The following is a 21,634-nucleotide window of genomic DNA, read 5'->3' on the forward strand; positions in this document are numbered from 1 at the left end:
TGATAAAAAAAAAACTGTAAAGGTCACAAAATATAAATCAACATAATGTTCATGAGTCATTTATGTAATGCTTGAAAAAGTTCCATCTGACATTTGGAATTAAATGTTCCTTGGTCTCAAAATACTTCAGAAAAGTTGTACTGCTTAGCATATTACTAAATTGGATAGACAGAGTCCATTTTGAATTTGCTACAACTATACAGTGTGTCCACATTGGATCTCCCTAGTTTCAAAGAACGGTAAAAATCGAAATGCAGAAATATGTAAGGTTGGGTTGTTCAAATGTTCCAGAGACTCCAAAGTTTCTTCCAGAATTTTTTTTACAAAAACTTGGTGATTTCGACACCATAGTCCATATGATTAAGTAGTAGTAACACATTGAAACTAGGGATGTCCAATGTGGACGCACTGTATTTTACTTCTTTTTTTTTTTTCTCTCCAGAGATAAACAATATTTTTTTCAGTATGCTAGAAAAGTATGTTTTTCCATAGCTTTAAGGACATCTTGATATCACATTGAAGCTAGATGGAATCCTCACACATCATTTTGTATATGAGTGTGAATTCTGGCTGCTTATTTGCCAAGTAGGTGGTTGGATAGAAGAAAAAAAAATTTTTTTTAAATAATAAAAAATAAATTCTCTACATCTTTATTCTTATTCTCAAAAGAGACCAGCCAGCATTCTTTCCCCCTAATTTTTTGGAAACTAGTTTGGTGGTCTGGTCTTTATCGTCTTTGTCAGAAAATTAGATCTCTCTTTTTTTTTCTATATTAATTCAACACATTGCAAAACTTATAACACATCAGTGACATGTTGTGTGGGCAAGTATTAATAAGAAAGAAGGAACCAAAAGCTGGAGAATTTTTGTAGTAATTTGGGAACACAATGTGACAAGAGCTATTCCAGTGGAAGAATGTAAATGAACTGAAAAAGGAAGATAAGAAATTGTTTCAGAAGGTTTGAAGCTTGATTGTGAATGAATGCTGACCCACAGCTACTTGAATTTTTAAAGATTTTTTTTTTTTTTTTGAGAAAAGTGGAGGAATGATGGAAGCCATTTCAGCAGAAATCACCCATGAAATACTATTAAATTTAGCAGAAATAGAACATCTCCAAATGTAATTGAGTAAGCCTATTAGAGATGGACCATCAGTTTTTTCCCTCTTCTGGATAGTATTAAGAAATTTTCGATTTTTGGGCACCATCCCAAATATATCAATGTGAACACAGCTGTGGGATTAGATGGGATATCAGCTTGCATTTTCTTGGAATATGCAAGGGAAATGACAATATCTCTGATTGGCTATTTAAGTCTAAGCTCTAGTAGAGTTCAAAGGGAGTGAAAAGAAGACAAAATAATTCCCTTGCATAAGAGAGATTCTAAGACTGCAATGACAAATTATAGACCAATCATTATCTCAGAAGTGGTGGTAAAAAGTACTGGAAAAATTGATCAAAAAGAGAATTCAGGAATGGGTGGATAGGTATATGATATTCTCTGTCATGCTTTAGTAATTTACTAACTTTTTATAATTGAGTGACAGCTGAGGTGAATCAGAGAAATGGCTGCATGATATTCTGCTGAATTTCACAAAGGCATTTGACCAAATCCCACATGAAACTCTGTTACATAAATTAGAATAAATGCTGATGGATATGGATAAACGAGTGGCTGTTGGACAGATATCAAAAAGTGCTATGTGGAGGAGAAGAATCCAGGCAAAAGCTGCCGACTATTGGTCTGCTGCAGGGTTCAGTGCTAGGACCACTACTGTTTAATTTGTACATAAATAATATGGGAAATAACCTGAAAGAAAATATTCAGTTGTTTACTAAAAAAATATGTGTTTATTTTTTATTTTATTTTATTTTTTTAGTAAACAACTGAATATTTCCTCTCAGTTTATTTCCCATACAAATTAAATTATTTACATACAAATTAAACAGTAGTGGTCTAGAGTAATAGTGAGTCAAGGTAATGTGGAGATCTTGCAGGATGATTTAAATAGGCTATCAGTATTTGGCAAAAATTAATGGGTGTCAGTTTAATGTGGAGCAATGTAAAGTTGTGCATTTTGGGATAAATGGATTACAAGCTGTGAATCACATTGATGGAACTGTACTCCAGGAAATAGATGGAGCTAGGGATTTAGGTGGGGAGGGGTAGACAGATTGAAGAACACACTAGAGATAAGGAAGTTGTTATTCCTCTTTATAAGGCCTTGATATGTCCACATCTGGATTACTGTGCTCAGGTCAGGTCTCATGGGTTTTTTTGGGAATGAGGAAGTAATGGAGAGGTTTCAGAGGTGAGCAACCAAGAAGGTGAGTGGTCTGTGGAATGTTCCATACGAGGATAGATTGAAGGTGTGTGGACTTCAGAAGTTGGTTGCTAAGTGAAAAAGAGGGAATATGATAGAAACATTTTGAAGTTACTTAAAGGGTTTTATAGGATAGATGCAGGGCACAGCACTTGTCTAGAGGAGGCAGAACAAGAGGTCTTCCCTGGAAGTTGAGTAAAAATGTGGTTATTAGGGGTGTGAAGACTAGATTTTTCACTTGGAAAGTTGTGAGTGCTTTGTCTGTTAATTGGTTCAAGGAGAGGTGTGATAGATGATTGTGTGGATAATTTGGGTCTCTTGTGATCAGTCTTTGGACTCCATGTAGGTACCCATTCAATAATAATATGAGAATAGTATTCTAAGGTTGGACTAAAAAAAAAAAAAAAGATTTAAGATTTGTGTGGGATTAACACATTTGTACAAGTAAGAAGTAATTATGATCAGAAACGGATGCCACTTTTATTTCGGAGTTATGAATGTGACATATTTTGTGCAAAGAAACAAGGTATGTAAGTCTGTCTGAGAAAAGTAATCTGATTTTGAAAGAAAGCAGAATTGTGGTTCAGTAGTACTGAATTTGATGAAATTTATTTATTTATTCGTATGGGGTCCCCCCCTTCTCCCCATCCCTTTGGTGTGTGTGTGGGGGGGGAAGCATATTGAACTCTCCTAATGAGGATTAGGTATATATATATATTTCATGACTGTAAATCTGCATGTGTTCACAGGGCTGGTTTGCTTGTTCTGAGAGATGAAAAAACCCTCTACCTCCATATAACAGGTTAACTCACCTTTAGCTGAAAGAGACCAGATAAAGGTTCCTCACATCATAGATGGGAATCAAACCCAGGTCTTTCCAACATCAAAGGGCTTTGTCTATACCGACTGAGCTATAGATTCTCACGTGATTAAATGGTCCTCACCATTGAAGAATTGAAAGAGATCGGGGTTTGTGACATCAGTTAGGTAAAATCTCAAAGCTGGATTATTTTCATATTGCAAGGTTTGCCAAATGAAGAGATGAATAAAGTGTGCTGTCATCAGTAAAACTGTAGATGCTCTGCATCAGTGTGGAAATCTGGACACTATCCACTATGATCCATCCAACATCCAAATTGCCACCCAGTTACAGAACGGCAGCCCTTCTTAATCACATTACAGATGTGCAAATTCATCCTTGGACTTTTTTTGTGATTATGTAAAAGATATGGCATGCTCATCAATGTGACTTCACCATAAGAGTTAAATAAACAAAATTACAGATATTATTGTATTATCAGAGCTCCACTGAGTCAACTAAATTGAATGCATTTGCTGTCTTCACACCCACCCACCCACCCACCCACCCACCCACACACACACACACACACACACACATTGTCAGGTAATACATTCCAACCACCCACACCTCTCCATTCAAAAAACTATTACCCATCCCCTTGCTCACATCCTACTTATACTGCTTCCAGGGATGGCCTCTTATTCTCCCTCTGTCTCCACCTATTCTCTGAAAATTTTGATCCATAATGATCCCCCACTTCACATCCTTCTATCCACTAGACTCTGCAATTTGTATTCCCTCAATCAAGATTCATAGTTAACATTTGAAGAGACCACCTTAGTCAGTCATCTCTGAGCCTTTCCCAGCATCTCTTCATCCTTTTGAAAACCTAGTGACCAGATCTGCACACAATCATAGATACTGTGGCTATAGTTACTTTAGAAATGTCAGAGTACACTCATATATGTTAATTTTCATCATCATCACATTCCTGCCATGTACCCTCAAGGGATATACAAGATATGATAGTACTACATGAAAAATTTACATCATTACTAACTTCCTAATCTACAATTTTCCTCCAAATTAGTCTGTTACCTGTCAAGACTCTAACATTATCAGATCTTATTTCTATCTTATAAGGCACTTTTTAATGTATCAATCCACCTATAGCAAAACAATTGTTCTCTGCCAACTTGGCAGAGAACAATTGTTTTGCTCATCTTTCCTCTCCCATTCTGTTTAAGTGACCATACCACCTGAGATTAGCTCTGCTAATGCATTCCTGGATGCTGACAATGTCAAGATCTTTCCTAATATCCTTGTATTTAATATGATATTGCCATTGATGCCATCTGTTCACACACCTAATCTTTCTCAGGACTCTCATATCTGTGGTCTCTAGTCTTTGGTCAAGTGTTTTATTTCTAACCCAGCTCTCAGATCCATAAGTTAAAATTGGTTTGAATACTGTCTTGTATTCAAACCAATTTGGTTTGAACAGTTCAAACAAATTCAAGCTAATTTAGTGTTTTGACTAATTTCTCTCTTATTCCATATAAATTTATTCATTTGACTTCTTATCATACCAGCTTTGTTGATTCTATTGTCTATTTCCATATTTAGTTTACCATCTTCACTAAAAGTCATGCCTAAGTAGCTTAAATCTTTTACTCGTTCTATAGGTTCTCCATTCACAATGCCGTTGATATTTTTATTGTCTTTGTCTTGTTATTGCTGACCTTCATACCATATCTGTTACAACAGTCATTCAATATAGTATGGGAATCGTTCACACTTGTAGCAGATTTATTTAGAAGTATAACATTGTCTGCATAAAGCAAAGAGCTGAGATTAACATCTGCAATTTTGATATCAGGTTTAATACTACTTTCCTTCATAATATGATCCATATAGATAATGAATAACAGAGGAATTAATGTACATCCTTGTCTGATAACACATTTAATATTAAACCATCTTCCTGTACTTCCTTCAATTCTAACTGCTGACTTATAGCTCAAATAAAGACTAAGTATTGCTTGATATAATGCCCCATTGATTCCATATTACTGTAGTGTATTGAATAGTTTCTCTCTTGGCACCTTATATGCCTTTTCCAGATCGACAAAACTTAAATACAGATCTTTGTTATATTCCCATGCTTTCTCAACTATTTGTTGTAAAGTGAAGAGCTGATCCTGACAGCATCTATTTGGCCTGAATCCAGCTTGTGCTTCAGCAAGCTTTTCTTCCACAATTCTTCTCAACCATTTCTCAGGTATACTTGCATAAATCTTACCAGGAATACTCAGTAGGGAAATACCTCTGTAATTCTCACATTCAGTTTTATTTCCCTTTTTATATATGGGTACTATGAGAGCTCTACTCCAATCATCAAGAATTCCTCCCCTCTGTCCAGGCATTCTGAATTGCACAGCAGCCACTGTAAGACTTTTATACCTCCATACTTGAGCATTTCTGGTCAAATATCATCTACTCCAGGTGCCTTTCCACATTTCAAGCTTTTGATGGCTTTTTCTACTTCAAGTATGGATATGTATTCTTGACTGCATGCTTGTTGAGTGTTTTTTTACCACTGTGCTATCACTATTGTTTTATTTAGCAATTTTTCGAAGTAATTACTCCATACTTCAAGGATATTTTTTTCTCCAATTTTCATGTCACGTTTATCATCTCTAATTCCTTTTACAGCACTCTTTCCTCCATTTCTGAGCTTCTTCAACAACCTCCAGAATATCTTGCCACCTTCTTGATATTTATTTTCTATGTTCTTACCAAAGTTTTCCCATGACTTTTGTTTAGCTAGTTTTGCACATTGTTTAGTTTTCTTGCATTTGTCTCTGTATTCTCTAAGAGCACAAGCTGACTTATTTGCCAGGAACTTTTGATATGCTTTCTTCTTTCCCTTCACTGCCTCCTTAACTTCCTGTGTCTACCATGGAGTTCTAATTTTTCTATCTTTGCAGACAACCTCACCACATGCGTCTCTAGCTGAATCAGTCAATGTTTTCTTCAGAATTTTCCACTGGATCTCCAAGGTTTGGTTCCTGTTCTCAAACTCTTTCATTTTTTCTTGAATAATGTTTGTGTATTTTGGTCTACAATTTGCATCTGAGAGCTGCTCAACTTTTATTCACTTTAAAACTTTCTTACATGTTCTTCTTTTCAGTATGAAATTCAGTTTTATCCTGCTGAAGACTAAATGGTGATCACTTCCATTTTCAAATCCTCTGTTCACACTGGTGTCCTCCACCAGGGAGAAAATATCATTATCAACAATAACATAGTCAATGAGACTTTTCTTATTCCTTGCCTCTTCTCTCCATGTGAATTTGTGCATATTTTTATGTTGGGACATGTGTTAATAATAACCAGTCCATGTCCTGAGCAGAAATTCAACAGGTATTATTATTAGCTTTGCTCTTTTCTCTAAATTTTCCCAAAATATTTTTGTATATCTGACAATCATTTCCTACTCTGCTGTTTAGATCCCCAACAAGGACCAACTTTTCCTTTTTCATTGTGTCAGTTTCTTTTTTTCTAAATCCTCAAAAAATTCTTCCACTTCTACCTAGTAGAACCTTCTGTGGGACCATAGGCACAAATGTCTCATTTTCCAGTTCTGCATTCTGATATTTGTCCACATCACTCTACTTGAGACTGCCTGCCATTCTAGAAGATTAACTTCGTATTTAGTGTTGAATACTATGGCTACTCCTTTTCTTTGATTGTCATTGCCTGAATATAACATTTTCTCTTTATTGCTTAGAAAGATCTCACCAGTTTTTGTCTTTTTTTGTTTCAGTCAACCCTATTATGTCGATTTGGTACTTATCCTCAGCTAGCTCCATTTCTTTGCCATTCCAGCTTCTTATGTTGGTGGTACTGATCTTGAACTCTAGTGATATTGGGTTGGAGTGTGTTTTAGGATTTGTTCCAGTAGCTAACTTTTCGCTGTTTACCCTGGTTCCCTGGCAAAAACAATGGGTGCCTTGTTTAACTGGGCGACATCCCAGCTGGCATGAAATTCTGTCAGGTAGTACCATCCTCGTTCATTCAGTATCCACGTTTATACCTTACAAAATCCCTGGTTGGCTCTCTGCATTCCTTTAAAGGCTATGTGGAGGTCTCCTCTCAATTATACAGCTTCGACTCTTAAGCACCTTATGTTAATTTTTTTTTCAGTGAATATTTATACTTTAATTACTGGCATTCTTCTGTAGAAATCTTATACAAGTCTAATTTTTAAATATAATGGAAATTAATATTAGTGTACCTCTCTCTCTCTCTCTCTGATATAAATTTCACCTTAAAATATATGGAAATTTGTAATAATGGGTTGTTTGAGAATTAACCCTTTTGATTTCACCTGTGTAGTATGTCTATAGTTTTACTACAACTTCAGGACTATGTTCTTTAAAGCATGCAGTGTCTTTAGTATGGTAACATTGTTAATGCATTTCAAACCCATAAATAAACTTAATGTCACTCAGAGTCAACTTTACAAAATTTCAGAGACTTAGATTCTTTTTATAGGTAACAGTGAGTTTTGTATAGCCAAAAGTTTTTAAGAAGATAAAACAACCATTCATGAAAACAATGATCGACAGTAAAATTTCAACCCCACGATTTGCTTTGGATTTTGAAAAGTATATTTCCTACATTTGAATCATAATGCTATCCAAAATTATGTAACATTATTGTGATTATTTGGTGGAGGGGGGTTGCTCTTTAGGGAACATATCTGGAGAAATAAATTTAATTTAATAATATATAAAATCACATATATGAGATCTTATGTATATATATAATATATGTGATCAGTTATATATAGATATAAAATGATCTCAGTGTGTTTCATCTCTCTTTTGAGATTGCTTAGGAAGAAATCTCAGCAATGTGCTGTCACCATAATTTTTTTTTTCATCCTAAACTTATGCACACTTTTTAATTGAAAAAACTGGAGTAACTCGGTAGTGAATTCCCAGTGTAAAAGAAGGTAAAACAAGATTATATCAGCATGGAGAAGAGTTCAGATGATAGTCTTTATAAAAATCAAGCAGTCATTTCTTAACTTATACTTTGATTTCAGCTGTAAAAGAAGTATTTGTCCATATTTTATTATGCAATCTATCCAGTTTTTTCTGGGTTTTTCTCTTTTGTCAAGTTCCAAGTAAGGGCCTGCATTGGGATGTGATTGAATATATTAATGTGACCAAGCCAGATTGTTTCCTTTGAATCTTTGGAATGATGTTTTCTCTTGCCATCAAAAGGAATCCATTCTTTGTCTTGCTTTGAAATTTGTGACATGAGTGTGGATAGTATTTTTAGGAGGCATTATAGCATTGCATCTTGAATGCAAAGAACCTTTTTCCATCCTTTAAAAAAAGGACCAAATTTCATATCCAAGTAGCAGACCTCTGAATTAACAACTATGACAATGAGACATTTATTTTTATCTAACTATAGTGACTTTAGTTTTTGAAGTGATGCTATTGCTTTTACATTTGTTATTGTGATATCATATCATGATCTCCTATCTTTATTAAAGATACTATCCAGGTATTTGAATCCATCACCTTCATGTGTATGTTCATACTTAAGTACAAGTTTTCCAGTTTATGCAACAGTATTCATTTCTTAGAAGTAATTTTTGGCCATTTACAGTTAGGCTATGTTTTTTAAGAGTGTAATATACCTTTATGGTGATTTTTTCAAGATCTGATGTTTTCTCTGAGTGAACTGAGTGAAGGTTGATGTCATTAGCACACTTTTGGTGAGTTTGTTATTCTTTCTCTACTGTGACTCAATTATTACAATTCCTGAGGGCTTCATCACTGATATCATCTGTTCAGTACAAAAAATAATTAATCATCATCATCATCATCAAATTCCTGCCATGTACCCTCAAGGGGTGTACAGGATATGACAGTACTACATGAAAAAATTACATCATTATTAAAAATAATTAATTAAATTGTAAATTAATTCGTTAATTAAATTTAAAAAAGCACTTTTTATATTATATATTTCTGTTTATGTGATGAATAGCTTAAGATGCATTTATCTGTGAAAGAGCTGCTTTGAAAAAACATGATTTAAGGTTTACAAAAAAAATGTAAATATTATGGCTAATGTTGTCTTACTGAAACTTACTGAAGCAATTTCAATTTATGAAATTGCCTGACAAATTTTTATATGATTCTAAGTTTCATCAAAATCTGACTAACTAGAATGTTTTAAATTGTTCCATTTTAAACCAGAGCTATAATGAAATGATAAAGGTTAGTAAAGTGATTATTTTTTTTATATGTAAACCACTGACAAAAGCATATAAAACTCTCACATGGATCAGTATTGTGGGATGATGGTTACATAATCTCAAATCCCTGCCAATAGACCAAATGTGGAACCTTTTTTTCTTGCACCACTTCAGGTTTCCAGCAAGCATAGTAATAATCTTATATCATGAAATGAAATTCATTTATCACCTAAATGAATTTCATAAATATCTGTGTCCACAGTGGGATTCTAATCTATAGGTTACTGGTTGGAGAGCAGATATACCAACAGGCACAAATATCATCAAATTCCTGATACATATCCTCAAGGGATGTATAGGATGCCAAGAGAGTGCTATGTGATTATTTACATCATTATTAACAGTTTTCCTTCGAATTAATCTGACATTTGTCTGGACTACAATGATCTTATAATTCAGTCCTCTATGGCAGTGTTTCTCAAACTTTTCTGGCTGCAACCCACTTGGACAAGGCATCTTACTTAACACCCCTCCCCCCCCGCATAGTGTGGAATCATAGAATGATCATTGTTATGATCATTCTATGATTCCTATGCCAAGGAATGCCAAGCCAGATTATTAGAAAATTTAGCTGAAAAGTTCAAAAGAAATCCAAAGGAATTTTATTGCTGTATAAAGGAAGAATGATTATGGAAGAATATTTTTAGTAATGCATTTGGCAGAAAATAACTGATTCACTAGAAATAGTTGAGTTATATACCTGGAATGCATATACCACAAGACAAGTGAGGTATGAGGTATATATTCAAAGTAGACCACTCAGCAATATGGATGTTTGGGGGGGGGGGGGGGATTAAGCAAGAGGTTTTGAACCTATTGCAAGAGCTTGATTTAAATACAATAGTTATGCTGATATTCCATCCAGACTGGGTACTGAAGGAATGGGAATGTGCAAGAGAGAGTTAGCAGTGCCCTTAGCTGATTGCTCAGTTTAAGTCTCAATATGTGTATGGTGAGATACCCATATGCCTTGATCTGGTGAGTATGCCTGACTTCACTCAAGAAAGGAATGCAATATTTATTAATCTCTCTTAGATGTATACATCAAAGCAAACCTTTTGAAAGTTTTTACCACTTGGTTATACTATAAATTAAAGATGCCAAGAAATTAGATTCTTAGTGAAATCCTTTATCCAAGTGTAAGCAAGCAAAGTTTGAATGTGAGGTATCTTCAGAGCAGACTTTGTTTGCTTACACTTGGATAAAGGATTAAACCAAGAATATAATTTCTTGGCATCTTTAATTTATATTATTTTAAAGCAAATGGTGTCACTAGGAAAAATTGCATGAAGTTTGTAACTTTTTACAAAAAGAATTAATTTATACAAATACATTTGATTATTCATGTAATTTGATGTAGATATAGTATCAATATATTTTTTAAATTTTTTTTCTTTTACATAATGTTATTTACTTATTTAGCTATTTATTTTTTTATTACCATGTATTTACTGCTGTAACCATGGCACCTTTGCAACCCTTGTGCTAGTAAACCAACCAATTGATCTCCTTTTCACTGTCTTCACTGTATTTGCATCACCATGGAAACCAGAAAATGAGATCTGTTCATGATAGTCTAGGTGAGGTCGTATCAAAATCTTGTAAAGAGGCAAAATGACTCTCTTTTCCTTGCATGCTAATATTCATTTCAGCTTTACATTTATTCTCTGAATTGCATTTGCAATCCATACCATATGGCCCATGAACTTCAACTTCCTGTCTACTAAATCTCTGGATTCCTATCTTGCTCAGTTTCTTCTATCATAATCGCATTAATATTATACACTATTGGATATCTCATCACATGAAAGTGCATTAATATTTACAAATTTAGGGACACAAAACACACGTGTTGAAATGATTATTTTACTATTATATTTATGGCTATTTTGCCTGCTCCTGTTTAAGCACAGGAAAAATGGAAATAGCTGTTCACGCCCTTGAACAAAAACATACCCCGCAGATCGACAAGGCCATCATAGTAGACAGACAAGACAATGAAACAATGCTTAGAATATCGGAAACAATAGCCATAAAATGTGACACGAACTCTATCAACGTCCACAGGCCCTACATAATCTCCGAGGTTTGGAAGCTTCACAACATAAAATTGAGGTCACAATCCCGACCAATAGACAGTAACACACACTTCAAAAGCAGAAACACCTACTCGACCTGACATAGCATCCACTTCCTCCATGTGTTCAGACGACGACCAAGCATAGTCGAAACGGACCACACCCCATCAACCCCCTTCCCCCTCTAAAAATCAGTTGCTGTTTTCAAACCCTTCACCCTTTCCCACCCTATATAAATATAAAAAAAACGCTCTGCCCATCCCTTATAATATATGTATGTATATATTATTCAAAAAACCCGGGTTTTTTCATTTCTCTTTAATTCTCCCACATTACCCCCCCCACACACACACACACACAGTAGTTTGGACATCGCAGTAAAATTCATATAAATACTTCTGAAATTATTCTCATTCCAAGAGTTTGACTTTCACTCATCAAAAATCATACATTTACAGACCTTGGTTATTATGTGCATCACATTGTGATAATGTCAGGTAGTCATCCATGTGCTTTCATTCATTCATTGTTTAATTTAATTTTCATTCATTGTATTCTTTTTTTTTATTGCTTCTTGTGATACGTTCTTTCCCATTGCATTTTTTTTATTGTTTACTTGATATGTCCCCTATCCCTAATATTTACTCGTGTGTAAAATAAGCATGCTCTCGAAGTGTACCTGGTGGCACATGAAACTAGTCAAGCATTTTTAGGGTTAATAGCATTTTTTTATATTTATATTAGTTCTTGTCATGTGGTCATTATACAGGAAAAGTTAAAGAAAGCTTTATATTAATAAATTTTGAAATCAGTGTCTGGTAATGAGTTCATGTGATCTTTCAGATTTATAACGTAGAATATTATTATTATTATTCCATGCCACCTCCAAGAGTCCAAAGACTCATCAAGGAAGGGCACTCTACTCTCCAACTCTCTGTCTCCACCATTTAATCCACCAACTACACAGAACTACTACTACCATTATCATCTACACATAATGGCATCTACTGCCAACCACCACCACCACCACTAGTATTTTTTGTGTGTAAATTGTGTGTGTGATCAAGTCTGGTTTGCTTGTACGTGGGATGAAAAACTCGAGTTTCTAGGAGAAAAAACCCTGCTACCTCCATATGCGCTCTGCTAACTCACCTTAAATCATAAAAATCCATATAAAGATTCCTCTCATCATAAGAATCAAACCTAGGCCATTTCCAACTGAAGGGTGCAATGTACTATTGTCCTTTCAATTGCACTATGGAGGCACTTCTCATTCATTGCATTCTTTTTTATTGTTTACCATGATATGTCCCTTCCCCCCCTCCTCAAGTTTTATCTCTTATGTAAAATAAGCATGCTCTTAGAGTACTGTATTTTTTTTTTCCTTTAAGTATATTTTATATATTTAAGTAGTTCTCCTCAGAAGCTATGATATGTATCAGGAGTTATTACATTACATATATTACAGTATATATGGTATTTATTTTTCTGTTTCAGTTATGTTTAATTGCATATTTAAAAACTGTGCTTATTAAAAATATAAAATTAAATACTTAATGAAAAATTATAACTTACTTTCTAGATGTGATAGTTTTAGATATAAAATATTATGCTAATTATAATGTAATGAACTAATTGTCTCTCTCTTTGCTTTAAATTTTATTGACATGAAGCTATTTGAAATTGTTTTAAACAATATTTTATACTAATATATCAACTTGTTATTCACATGCTTCATAAAAAAAATTATTTTTCTTTTAGTTTAGTCCTTTCTTTCTTGACTTGTGGAATTTATTTCAACCTAAATTATCAGAGCCTGCTATTCCAGTGCACCATAACAAACAGGTAATTCTATCAATTGGATTATTTCAGGAATTTTTTTGTCTTGTTTAGAATTTCTGTTCTCTACAGATTTCTATCATGTTTGCTGGATATGAATTAATTATTTTTATTTCATTTACTGTATTTGTCTATAAATAAATAAGTGCTAATTAATAAAAAAAAAGGACCAGCAATGTTTTTGCAAAATTTTTGTAAGTACATCTTAGAATGCCAGGTTTATTCTTATAGTCAGATATCATTATAATATATAGTAATAATAAATAAATTAATTAATAAATCCTGAATAACCTTTATCTTCCCCAAAAGAGCACAGGAGGTGTGTCGTTGCAAACAGTTGAGTGCACTACTCGGAATACTTTGATTCCTGCATCAGCAAGATAGGTGGTCCCAGATGGTCTGACCAGGATATGTCAAACTTGCCTGCAAATGACAGATCTTTGACAGATCTCCTTCCCCATGATCCACAGACAGGGTCCCAGTCTTGCTACAGTGCTAGGATAATGTATGGGGTAACTCCAGAGTTACCCCAGACACTATATAATAAATGCTGATCACGTTTTCTTTATATTCCATTCCCTCCACAGTGTTTTTTTTCTTTTCTTTTTTTTTTTTTTTTTTGCAGCTCTTGCTTTATATTCCTACTCATCCATTTAATTCCAACTTGGTCTATCCTCCTGACCTTGGATATGTAGTCTGATACTGCTTCTCTCAAACAATCTCTGACCACTTCCCATGCACTTCTGACATTCTTTCTTTGTAGCCATGGCACTGCTACAAGATAACTCCTAAGTCTGTCATAATTACTAGCTTTATAGCTCAACATAAACCCTTTCTTAACAGAGAATTCCACAAGTTTGGCAACTTCCCAGAACAAGACTGCATGGTCACTCTCCCCAGTTGGAAGTAGAGTGGCTACATTGGAAATTATAGATATATCTTCTGATGCTATTATCAAATCCATCACTCTCAAACTCATTGTCCTCTCTATAACATGCACTCAACTTTACAGTCTAAAATAAGTAAGATATAAACATAAATAATTACTGATATTCACTAAAATAAAAGACTTATCTGTAGAACATGCAACACATAGTTTTTGCTCTGCACTACACTAGCACCACCCAAGACAGTGCTCTCTGGGGTAGTGCAAACACAAATGTCTCATGCCCTATAGTTGGGCATACGTGATAAGAATGATGTCTCTCTCTCTCATCTTAATGAAAACAAAATCTTTTACACATGTCTACCCCTTGTATTGTATTTTGCATAATATCTTATGGGCTGTTCTTCTGCCATTCTTCCACTATTTATGTGCTGTATCAAAGAGAACCTGCATCCCTTTCCAGTGCTTTCCAAGATATCCTCAACGAGAACCATGATTTCCTTCACAGATGCCCATATTGAGAGGAATACCTTTTCTCATCTTCCAAAATTTAATCCTGAGACAATCAGCAAATACTTATTAGCGTTGCATCTAACATAGTGTATTGTTCACGCAGCAACAACTGCAAGTCCAAAAACATCTTAGTTTCCACTCTATCCAAAACCATGGTTGGGTAGTGCTGACTACCAAGCAGGATCAAAAAATTTTTGTTGTTATTATTATTAACATCGGATCTCCATGGAGGAAAAGACTGATTGCAGGAGGTCGTCCACACCCTCGTGCAAAATATGTGTGCAATGATCATCATCAATTTCCTGATATGTACCCTCAAGGAGTGTTCAAGCTACTATGACAGCACTACATTATTATTAACCTCCTATCCACAATTTTCCTCCAAATCAGTATTACTTGTCAGCACGCCAATATTGTCATATTTAGCATTTCTTACTTCTAAGGTACTTCTGAGTGAATCAATCCACCTAGACCTTGGTCTTTCTCTAGATCTTTTATCTGCAATCTTGTTTTGCATTCAACACCTGTTTTGCTAACCTTTATTCACCCATTCTATTTAAGTAGCCATACCACCTTAGATTAGCTCTACTTATACATTTTTCAATGCTCACAATGTCAAGTTCCTTTCCAATGTCTTCATTTTTAATATGATTCTGCCATTGATGGCAACTGGTCACTCCCCTAATTTTCTCAGAACCCCCTCATCTCTAGTCTTTAGTCCAACTCTCAAATCCATAACTTAAAACTGGTGTGAATGTGAATACACTGTCTTGTATACTGCTATTTGGGTGTTTTAGCTATTTTCTCTCTTGTTCCATATAGATTTATTCAGCTGGCTGCTCACCATACCAACTTTGCTTATTCTATTATCTATTCCCAGATTTAACCTGCCATCTTCACTAAAAACTGTGCCTTAATAGCTGAAATATTTTCATTTCTCCATTCAGAATGCAGTTGATGTGTTCAATATTTCTGCCTATTTTCATAGGTTTGGTCTTTTGATTGCTGATGTTTATGCCAAATTTGTTACAGCTGTTATTCAGTTTAGTTAAGAGAATCCTGGATTTGCACTAGATGTATTTAGGAGTAAAACAACAACATCTGCATAAAGCAAACAGCTAAATTTGACATCTCCAATTCTGATATCAGGCCTAATGCTATTTTCTTTCATAATGTGGTCCACATAAGATGATGAATAAGAGTGGAGATAATGTGTATCCTTGTCTTACCCCTAATTTCACATCAAACTATCTTTCAGTATTTCCTTCAATTATAACTGCTGACTTACAACTTACTTATGGACTATGTATTTGCTATGCATAATGTTCCATTTATGCTATATAATTGTAGTGTTTTGAAAAGCTTTTCTCTGGTCACCTTGTCATATGCCTTTTCCAGCTCTACTAAACTCAAGCATAAATCCTTGTCATGTTCCTATGATTTCTCAACTATCTGTTGTAAAGTGAAAATCTGATCTTGAGTACTTTTATTTGGCATGAACACAGCTTGTTCTTCTCCAGGATTCTCTTCCAGAAACTTTCTCAACCTCTTTTCAAATATCCTTGCATAAATCGTACCTGGAATACTTAGTAGAGAAATTCCTCTTTAATTCTCGTAAGGAGGGTGTGAGCAAGGGAGTGAGGAGTAGGTTTTTTGCATGGAGAGTGGTGAGTGATTGGAATGCATTGCCCGAGAGTGTGGCGAGTGCAGAGACAATGAATATATTTAAGGCACAGTGGACCTCCCATGATGAGTCTTTCACTCCATGGAGGGTTTTTTTATAATAATAATAATAATAATATTCTGTTTCCCCCCCCCCTTTTTTTTTTTTTAATTAATGAGAACTATTAGAGCTCTATTCCAATCATCTGGAATTCAACATTCTAACCCAGCCAGTCCTCTGAATTATGCAGTGTAGCTACTGCAATGCATTTATATCTCCATGCTTAAGCATTTTTGGCCAAATATCATCTACTCCAGTTACTTTATCACATTTCAAGTTTTTCATCACTTTTTCTATCTCAGATATTGATATGTATACCTGTTTGTTCCTCTTTCTAGTATGGTTCTGTCACTGTTTGTTTCATTTGACAGTCTTCCAAAATAATTACTCCAGACATGCAGAATTTTTAGGCTACTTTTACATATAGCTTAGCTCTCTTAGATTTTTCTCTATATTCTTTTGGGGAATCTGCTGACTTATTTGCTAGGAACTTTTAGTTTGCTTTCTTCTTTTCCAGGACTGCTTCTTAACTTTTTGTGTCCACCATTGTATGTTCTTATTTTCCTATCTTTGCAGACAGCTTCACCTCATACCTCCCTAATAGAATCAATCAATCAATGTCTTCTTCAGAGTTTACCACTGAGATTCTAAGGTTTGGTTGTTCTTCTTTAAAATCTGTTTCATTTTTTATTCAATAATGCTTGAATAGTTGAGTCTACAGTTTACCTGTAAAAGCTGCTCAACTTTAATTCTTTTTAAAACTTTCTTACCTGCTATTCTTTTCAATCTAATTTCCTATTTTTCTCTTTATAAGGCCTTGATATGCCCATATCTGCTTTGCTGTGCTCAAGTCTGGTCCACTGGGTTTCTTGGGGATGAGGAAGCGGAGGGACAGTCCTGGCTTAACATGGTAAGCAGGCAGTGCGTCGCATCGTGGCTCCTTCTTCAATGGGCACTGAAGGAGATAGAAAAAAAAATTAATTAATTAAAAATGTTTTAATATTAGCATTCATTAAATGTGGGCGCTCAACTTAAAATTCATCAGGACTCCAGAACCCCTACAGCTGGCACTGGGTGGAGAGGATTCAGAGGCGAGTGACCAAGATGGTGAGTGGCCTGTGGAATGTTCCCTATGAGGATAGATTGAAGATGTGTGGATTGCAGAAGTTAGTTAATAGGGGAAAAAGAGGGGATATGATAGAAACATCTAAGTTGCTTTAAGGATTTTATAGGATAGATGCAGGGGAAATGTTTCAGCACTTGGCTAGAGGGACCAGAACAAAGGGGGGGGGGTCATCCGTGGAAGTTGAATAAAGGTGTGGTCAGTAAGGGGTGTGAGGATTGGATTTTTTGCTTGGAGAGTGGCGAATGAGTGGAATGGGTTGCCAGAGTCAGTTGTGAGTGCTTTTTCTGTTAATGGGTTCAAGGAGAGGTATTGATAGCTTGTGTGGATAGATTGGGTCTCCCGCGATGAGTCTTCGGACTCGTATGTTATTATGCGGGCACCCTTTGGAGGTCCCCGTATAATAATAATAATAATAATAATAATAATAATAACTGGTAATTAGTTTACGGAATTAACAATGCATATAAAGTATATTAATTAAAGGTAACTTTAATGAATAACTTCTATATTTCGGCAACGTCACATTGCCATCTTCAGGAACATAAAGATATGGTATGTGCATGCAGGCACTAACACAAAGCAAATGAGGAAGAAAGCAAGAAACTAATATTGTTCCTAAAGTCCTAATGGTGCCCTCTGGCGCTAATTTGGTAGTCTTGGCAGTTGGGCTGAAGTTCTCATAATGTAAGTCTCCCAAATTTGGGGTAGTTTCATGCACCCAAATTTGTTGAGGTTAGGAACGTTTTTTAGAGCTGCTGAAGATTCTTTGAATAATCTTTTGAATAAGCCTTGCTACTAGAATAATAATAATAATTTTATCTTGCTTAGCGCTAAGTAATGGTCAGTTCCAATATCATATTCTCTGTACAGTCTTGTATCTTGAACCTGCATAAAAGTATTACTGTCAACAATGACATAGTCAATGAGGCTTTTTCTATTTCGTGTATCTTCTCTCCACGTGTACTTATCCACATCTTTATATTGGAACATGGTGTTAGTAATGGACTAGTCCATGTCATGAGCAGAAATGCAGCACTACTTATCATTGTATTATTAGCTTTGCTTTACTCTCTAAATTTTCCCAAAATATTCCGATATGCCTGGTGGGATTCATTTCCTACTCTGCTGTTTAGATCTTCAACAAGGACAATTTTTTCCATGTTCTTTATGTCAGCTGCCTGTTCTAATGATTTGAAACATTCTTACACTTCTTCCTTTAAAGAGCCTTCTGTAGGCTCTTCAAAGGCACAAATAAGTTTCATTTTCCATTTCCTCATTTTGACATATGCCTGCATCACTCTACTTGAAACTGTCTTCCAATCAAGAAGTTTATCTTCATGTCTGGTGTTGAATGCCATTACTACTTCTTTCTTTCCTTAACCCTTTGACATATAAATTATTTTTAATGTTGGAACAGATAAAACTAATATTTATTTAATTCATGTGAATTATTTCATTAATTGTTACCTTATTATAAAGAATATTAATAATTTTGCAAGATATGATACTTTTCAAAGCACTGGTAGTTTGGGTAGTTTGGAATATAAAACATAAGCATTGTAAATAGCGATATCCATCAAATAGAAAAATATTTTCTTGTAACCTTTGACGCATTTTCGCATAATTGGAAAACAAGCAAGTAGTTGGTCTTGCCTATCGACACCACCCATTCCGCAATTGTATTCAAGAACACATTTAGGTTTTATTACTTTATCTTTATCGCCCCTCTTACTTCTCCTTACTTTTCCTGTATCTACCATTTCTTCTTTTGAATGCTTTGTCTTATCATTAAACATCCTTATCGCGCCAAGGTAATGACAAAATTCCTCGACGAGATAAAGTTTTTGATTCGCCTTTTTTTTATTTTATATGTCATCAATTTCTTAGGCATATGCTTGCAATTTTTTCTAACTGTCCCCACAACATTTGTACTATTTTTTCTTAAGAAATAAAATAATTCTGGTGACAAATACCAATTATCTAAGAATAACATATCCTTTTCCTAAAATAGGTTCGGCCAACTCCATGACGATATTTTGAGATGCAGGTGTATTGCTTCCCGGAATTTTATCCTTTGTTGTATAAATTTTGAACTTTGAACAATATCCAGAGTCTGATTCACATAGCTTGTAAAATTTTATCCCAAATTGTGCTCGTTTGCTAGCAATGAACTGTACATAATTTAGTTGACCTCTATATTTCATAAGGGATTTGTCAGTTACTACATTTTTATCTGGTGTATATAATTGTTGAAACTTATTATTCAGGTAGTCGACTATATTTCGCACTTTACATATTTTGTCGTCTTTCTTTATTGTTTCATTATCCACGAAATGGAGAAAATGAGATATAGCCAAGAAGCATTTACGAGGCATAATTTTTAAATATATGGGTGTCTCGACCACAACCCTCTTTGACCAATACATGTCTATATTAGATTTTTTTACCTGTGACATAATTATCTTCTTCTTATCTCTTCCATCATCTATGTGGAGGATGATGAGGCTGAATGAACTCTCTTCACTTCTGTCTGTCTGTCCTGGGAGAGTCCGAACAATTCTGTCCAGTTTGGTGTCGCATGTTGTGATTTGGTTTTCAGGTCCTCTTTTATTTTGTCTATCCATCTAATTCTGGGCTGTCCTTTGGATCTTTTACCTTCCATTGTTGTATTCAGGGCTTTAGATGGTAGTCTTTCTGTTCCCATTCTGGTCACATGGTCAAACCTTCACAGTCTTCTTTCTTGGATTTTGTCTATTATTGTTATTTCTTGTTTTAGTCATTTCCTTATGTCTTCGTTTCTTAGTCGATCCAGCAGAGATACTCCAAGTAATCTTTTTAGCCAACCCCTATCAGTAACTAATAATTTTTTCTCTTCAGTCTTTTTGAGATTCCAGCATTCACTTCCATACAGGAGTATTGGGAGGACCATTGTTTCATAGATTCTTGCTTTTGTTACTTGTTTGATGTCTCTTGACTTCCATATTTTATTAAGTCATCCAAAAGTTTGGGATGCTTGACTGATATATCTTTTATAATTTCACCATTGTACTCAATAACTCCTCCAAGGTAGGTGAAGTTTTCTATCTGCTCTAGATTCTTACTATCAATTTCAATTTTCAGATTGGTGCGTCTTTTTCCTATTTGCATAATTTTTGTTTTGTCTATATTTATGTTTAATCCAGATTTTATACATTCCTCCTTTATTTTATCAGAAATTCGCTATAGATTTTCTTCTGTGCTTGCAAGTAATGCAATGTCATCTGCAAATTTTAAATTTGTCACATTTTTCCCATATATTTTGATTCTGGAGTCTTCATTGTTTAAGGCCTTATTGGTTGCTTCTTCCAGTGTAAAATTGAACAGGTCTGGTGTTAAACTGTGAATGAAACTATGTTGTGTATTTTGTTTTTTTCATTCACATTTAACATTGTTTATTATATATTAATCATGACTTGTATAAAAGTTATTTATTAATCCTTATTTAAGAATTGTTATTTAAGTATTTATTCTGAATTTAATCAGCTATTAATTAATTAAACAATAATATGTGTATAATTTATTGTAACTCATATATATATGTTGTAACGTGAATGTTATTATAGTTATATGTATACAAAATGAAAGAGTTGATTAAGTAGCTCCAATGTTCTATTTATTGTATTTTTATTAACTCAATGTAGTGGTATAGCCTTATATAACATTAACGAAAATGTTTACGTTTATTTGTTGTCATGGAAACGCATAAAGTAAATGAGCGCGAGTGGAACAGAGCGTGAGCTGGGAGAAGGATAATATAAAAAAAAAATAAATAAAAGGTAATGAAAGAGAGTTTGGACGGAAATTTTGAAGCAAGAGGAAGCAAGGGTATAAACTAGTGAGGTGGAAGTAAATGAAAGGTTCTCAAGGGCAGAAGTCAAAAGGGATGATATTTATAAGCGAGCAAGAATGAAGCGAATCTTATAGTTAGCTGAAAGTGAAGTCAGCAGTAATAATAACAA

General features: G+C 34.5%; 1 protein-coding gene across 1 annotated transcript in view; it reads left to right on the plus strand.

The window, feature by feature from the left end:
- Nucleotides 1-21,634, plus strand: part of puf (ubiquitinyl hydrolase 1 puf) — a 1,013,305-nt gene that overhangs the window by 815,401 nt on the left and 176,270 nt on the right. The window contains exon 64 of the mRNA XM_090399560.1: nt 13,311-13,394. Coding sequence (XP_090255686.1) covers nt 13,311-13,394 — 84 coding nt within the window. The remainder of the gene's footprint in view (nt 1-13,310; nt 13,395-21,634) is intronic.

Source organism: Typopeltis vanoorti, chromosome 10 (assembly GCF_054136105.1).
Source record: "Typopeltis vanoorti isolate ZY-2024b chromosome 10, IOZ_Tvanoo_1.0, whole genome shotgun sequence".
NCBI classification, from domain to species: domain Eukaryota; kingdom Metazoa; phylum Arthropoda; class Arachnida; order Uropygi; family Thelyphonidae; genus Typopeltis; species Typopeltis vanoorti.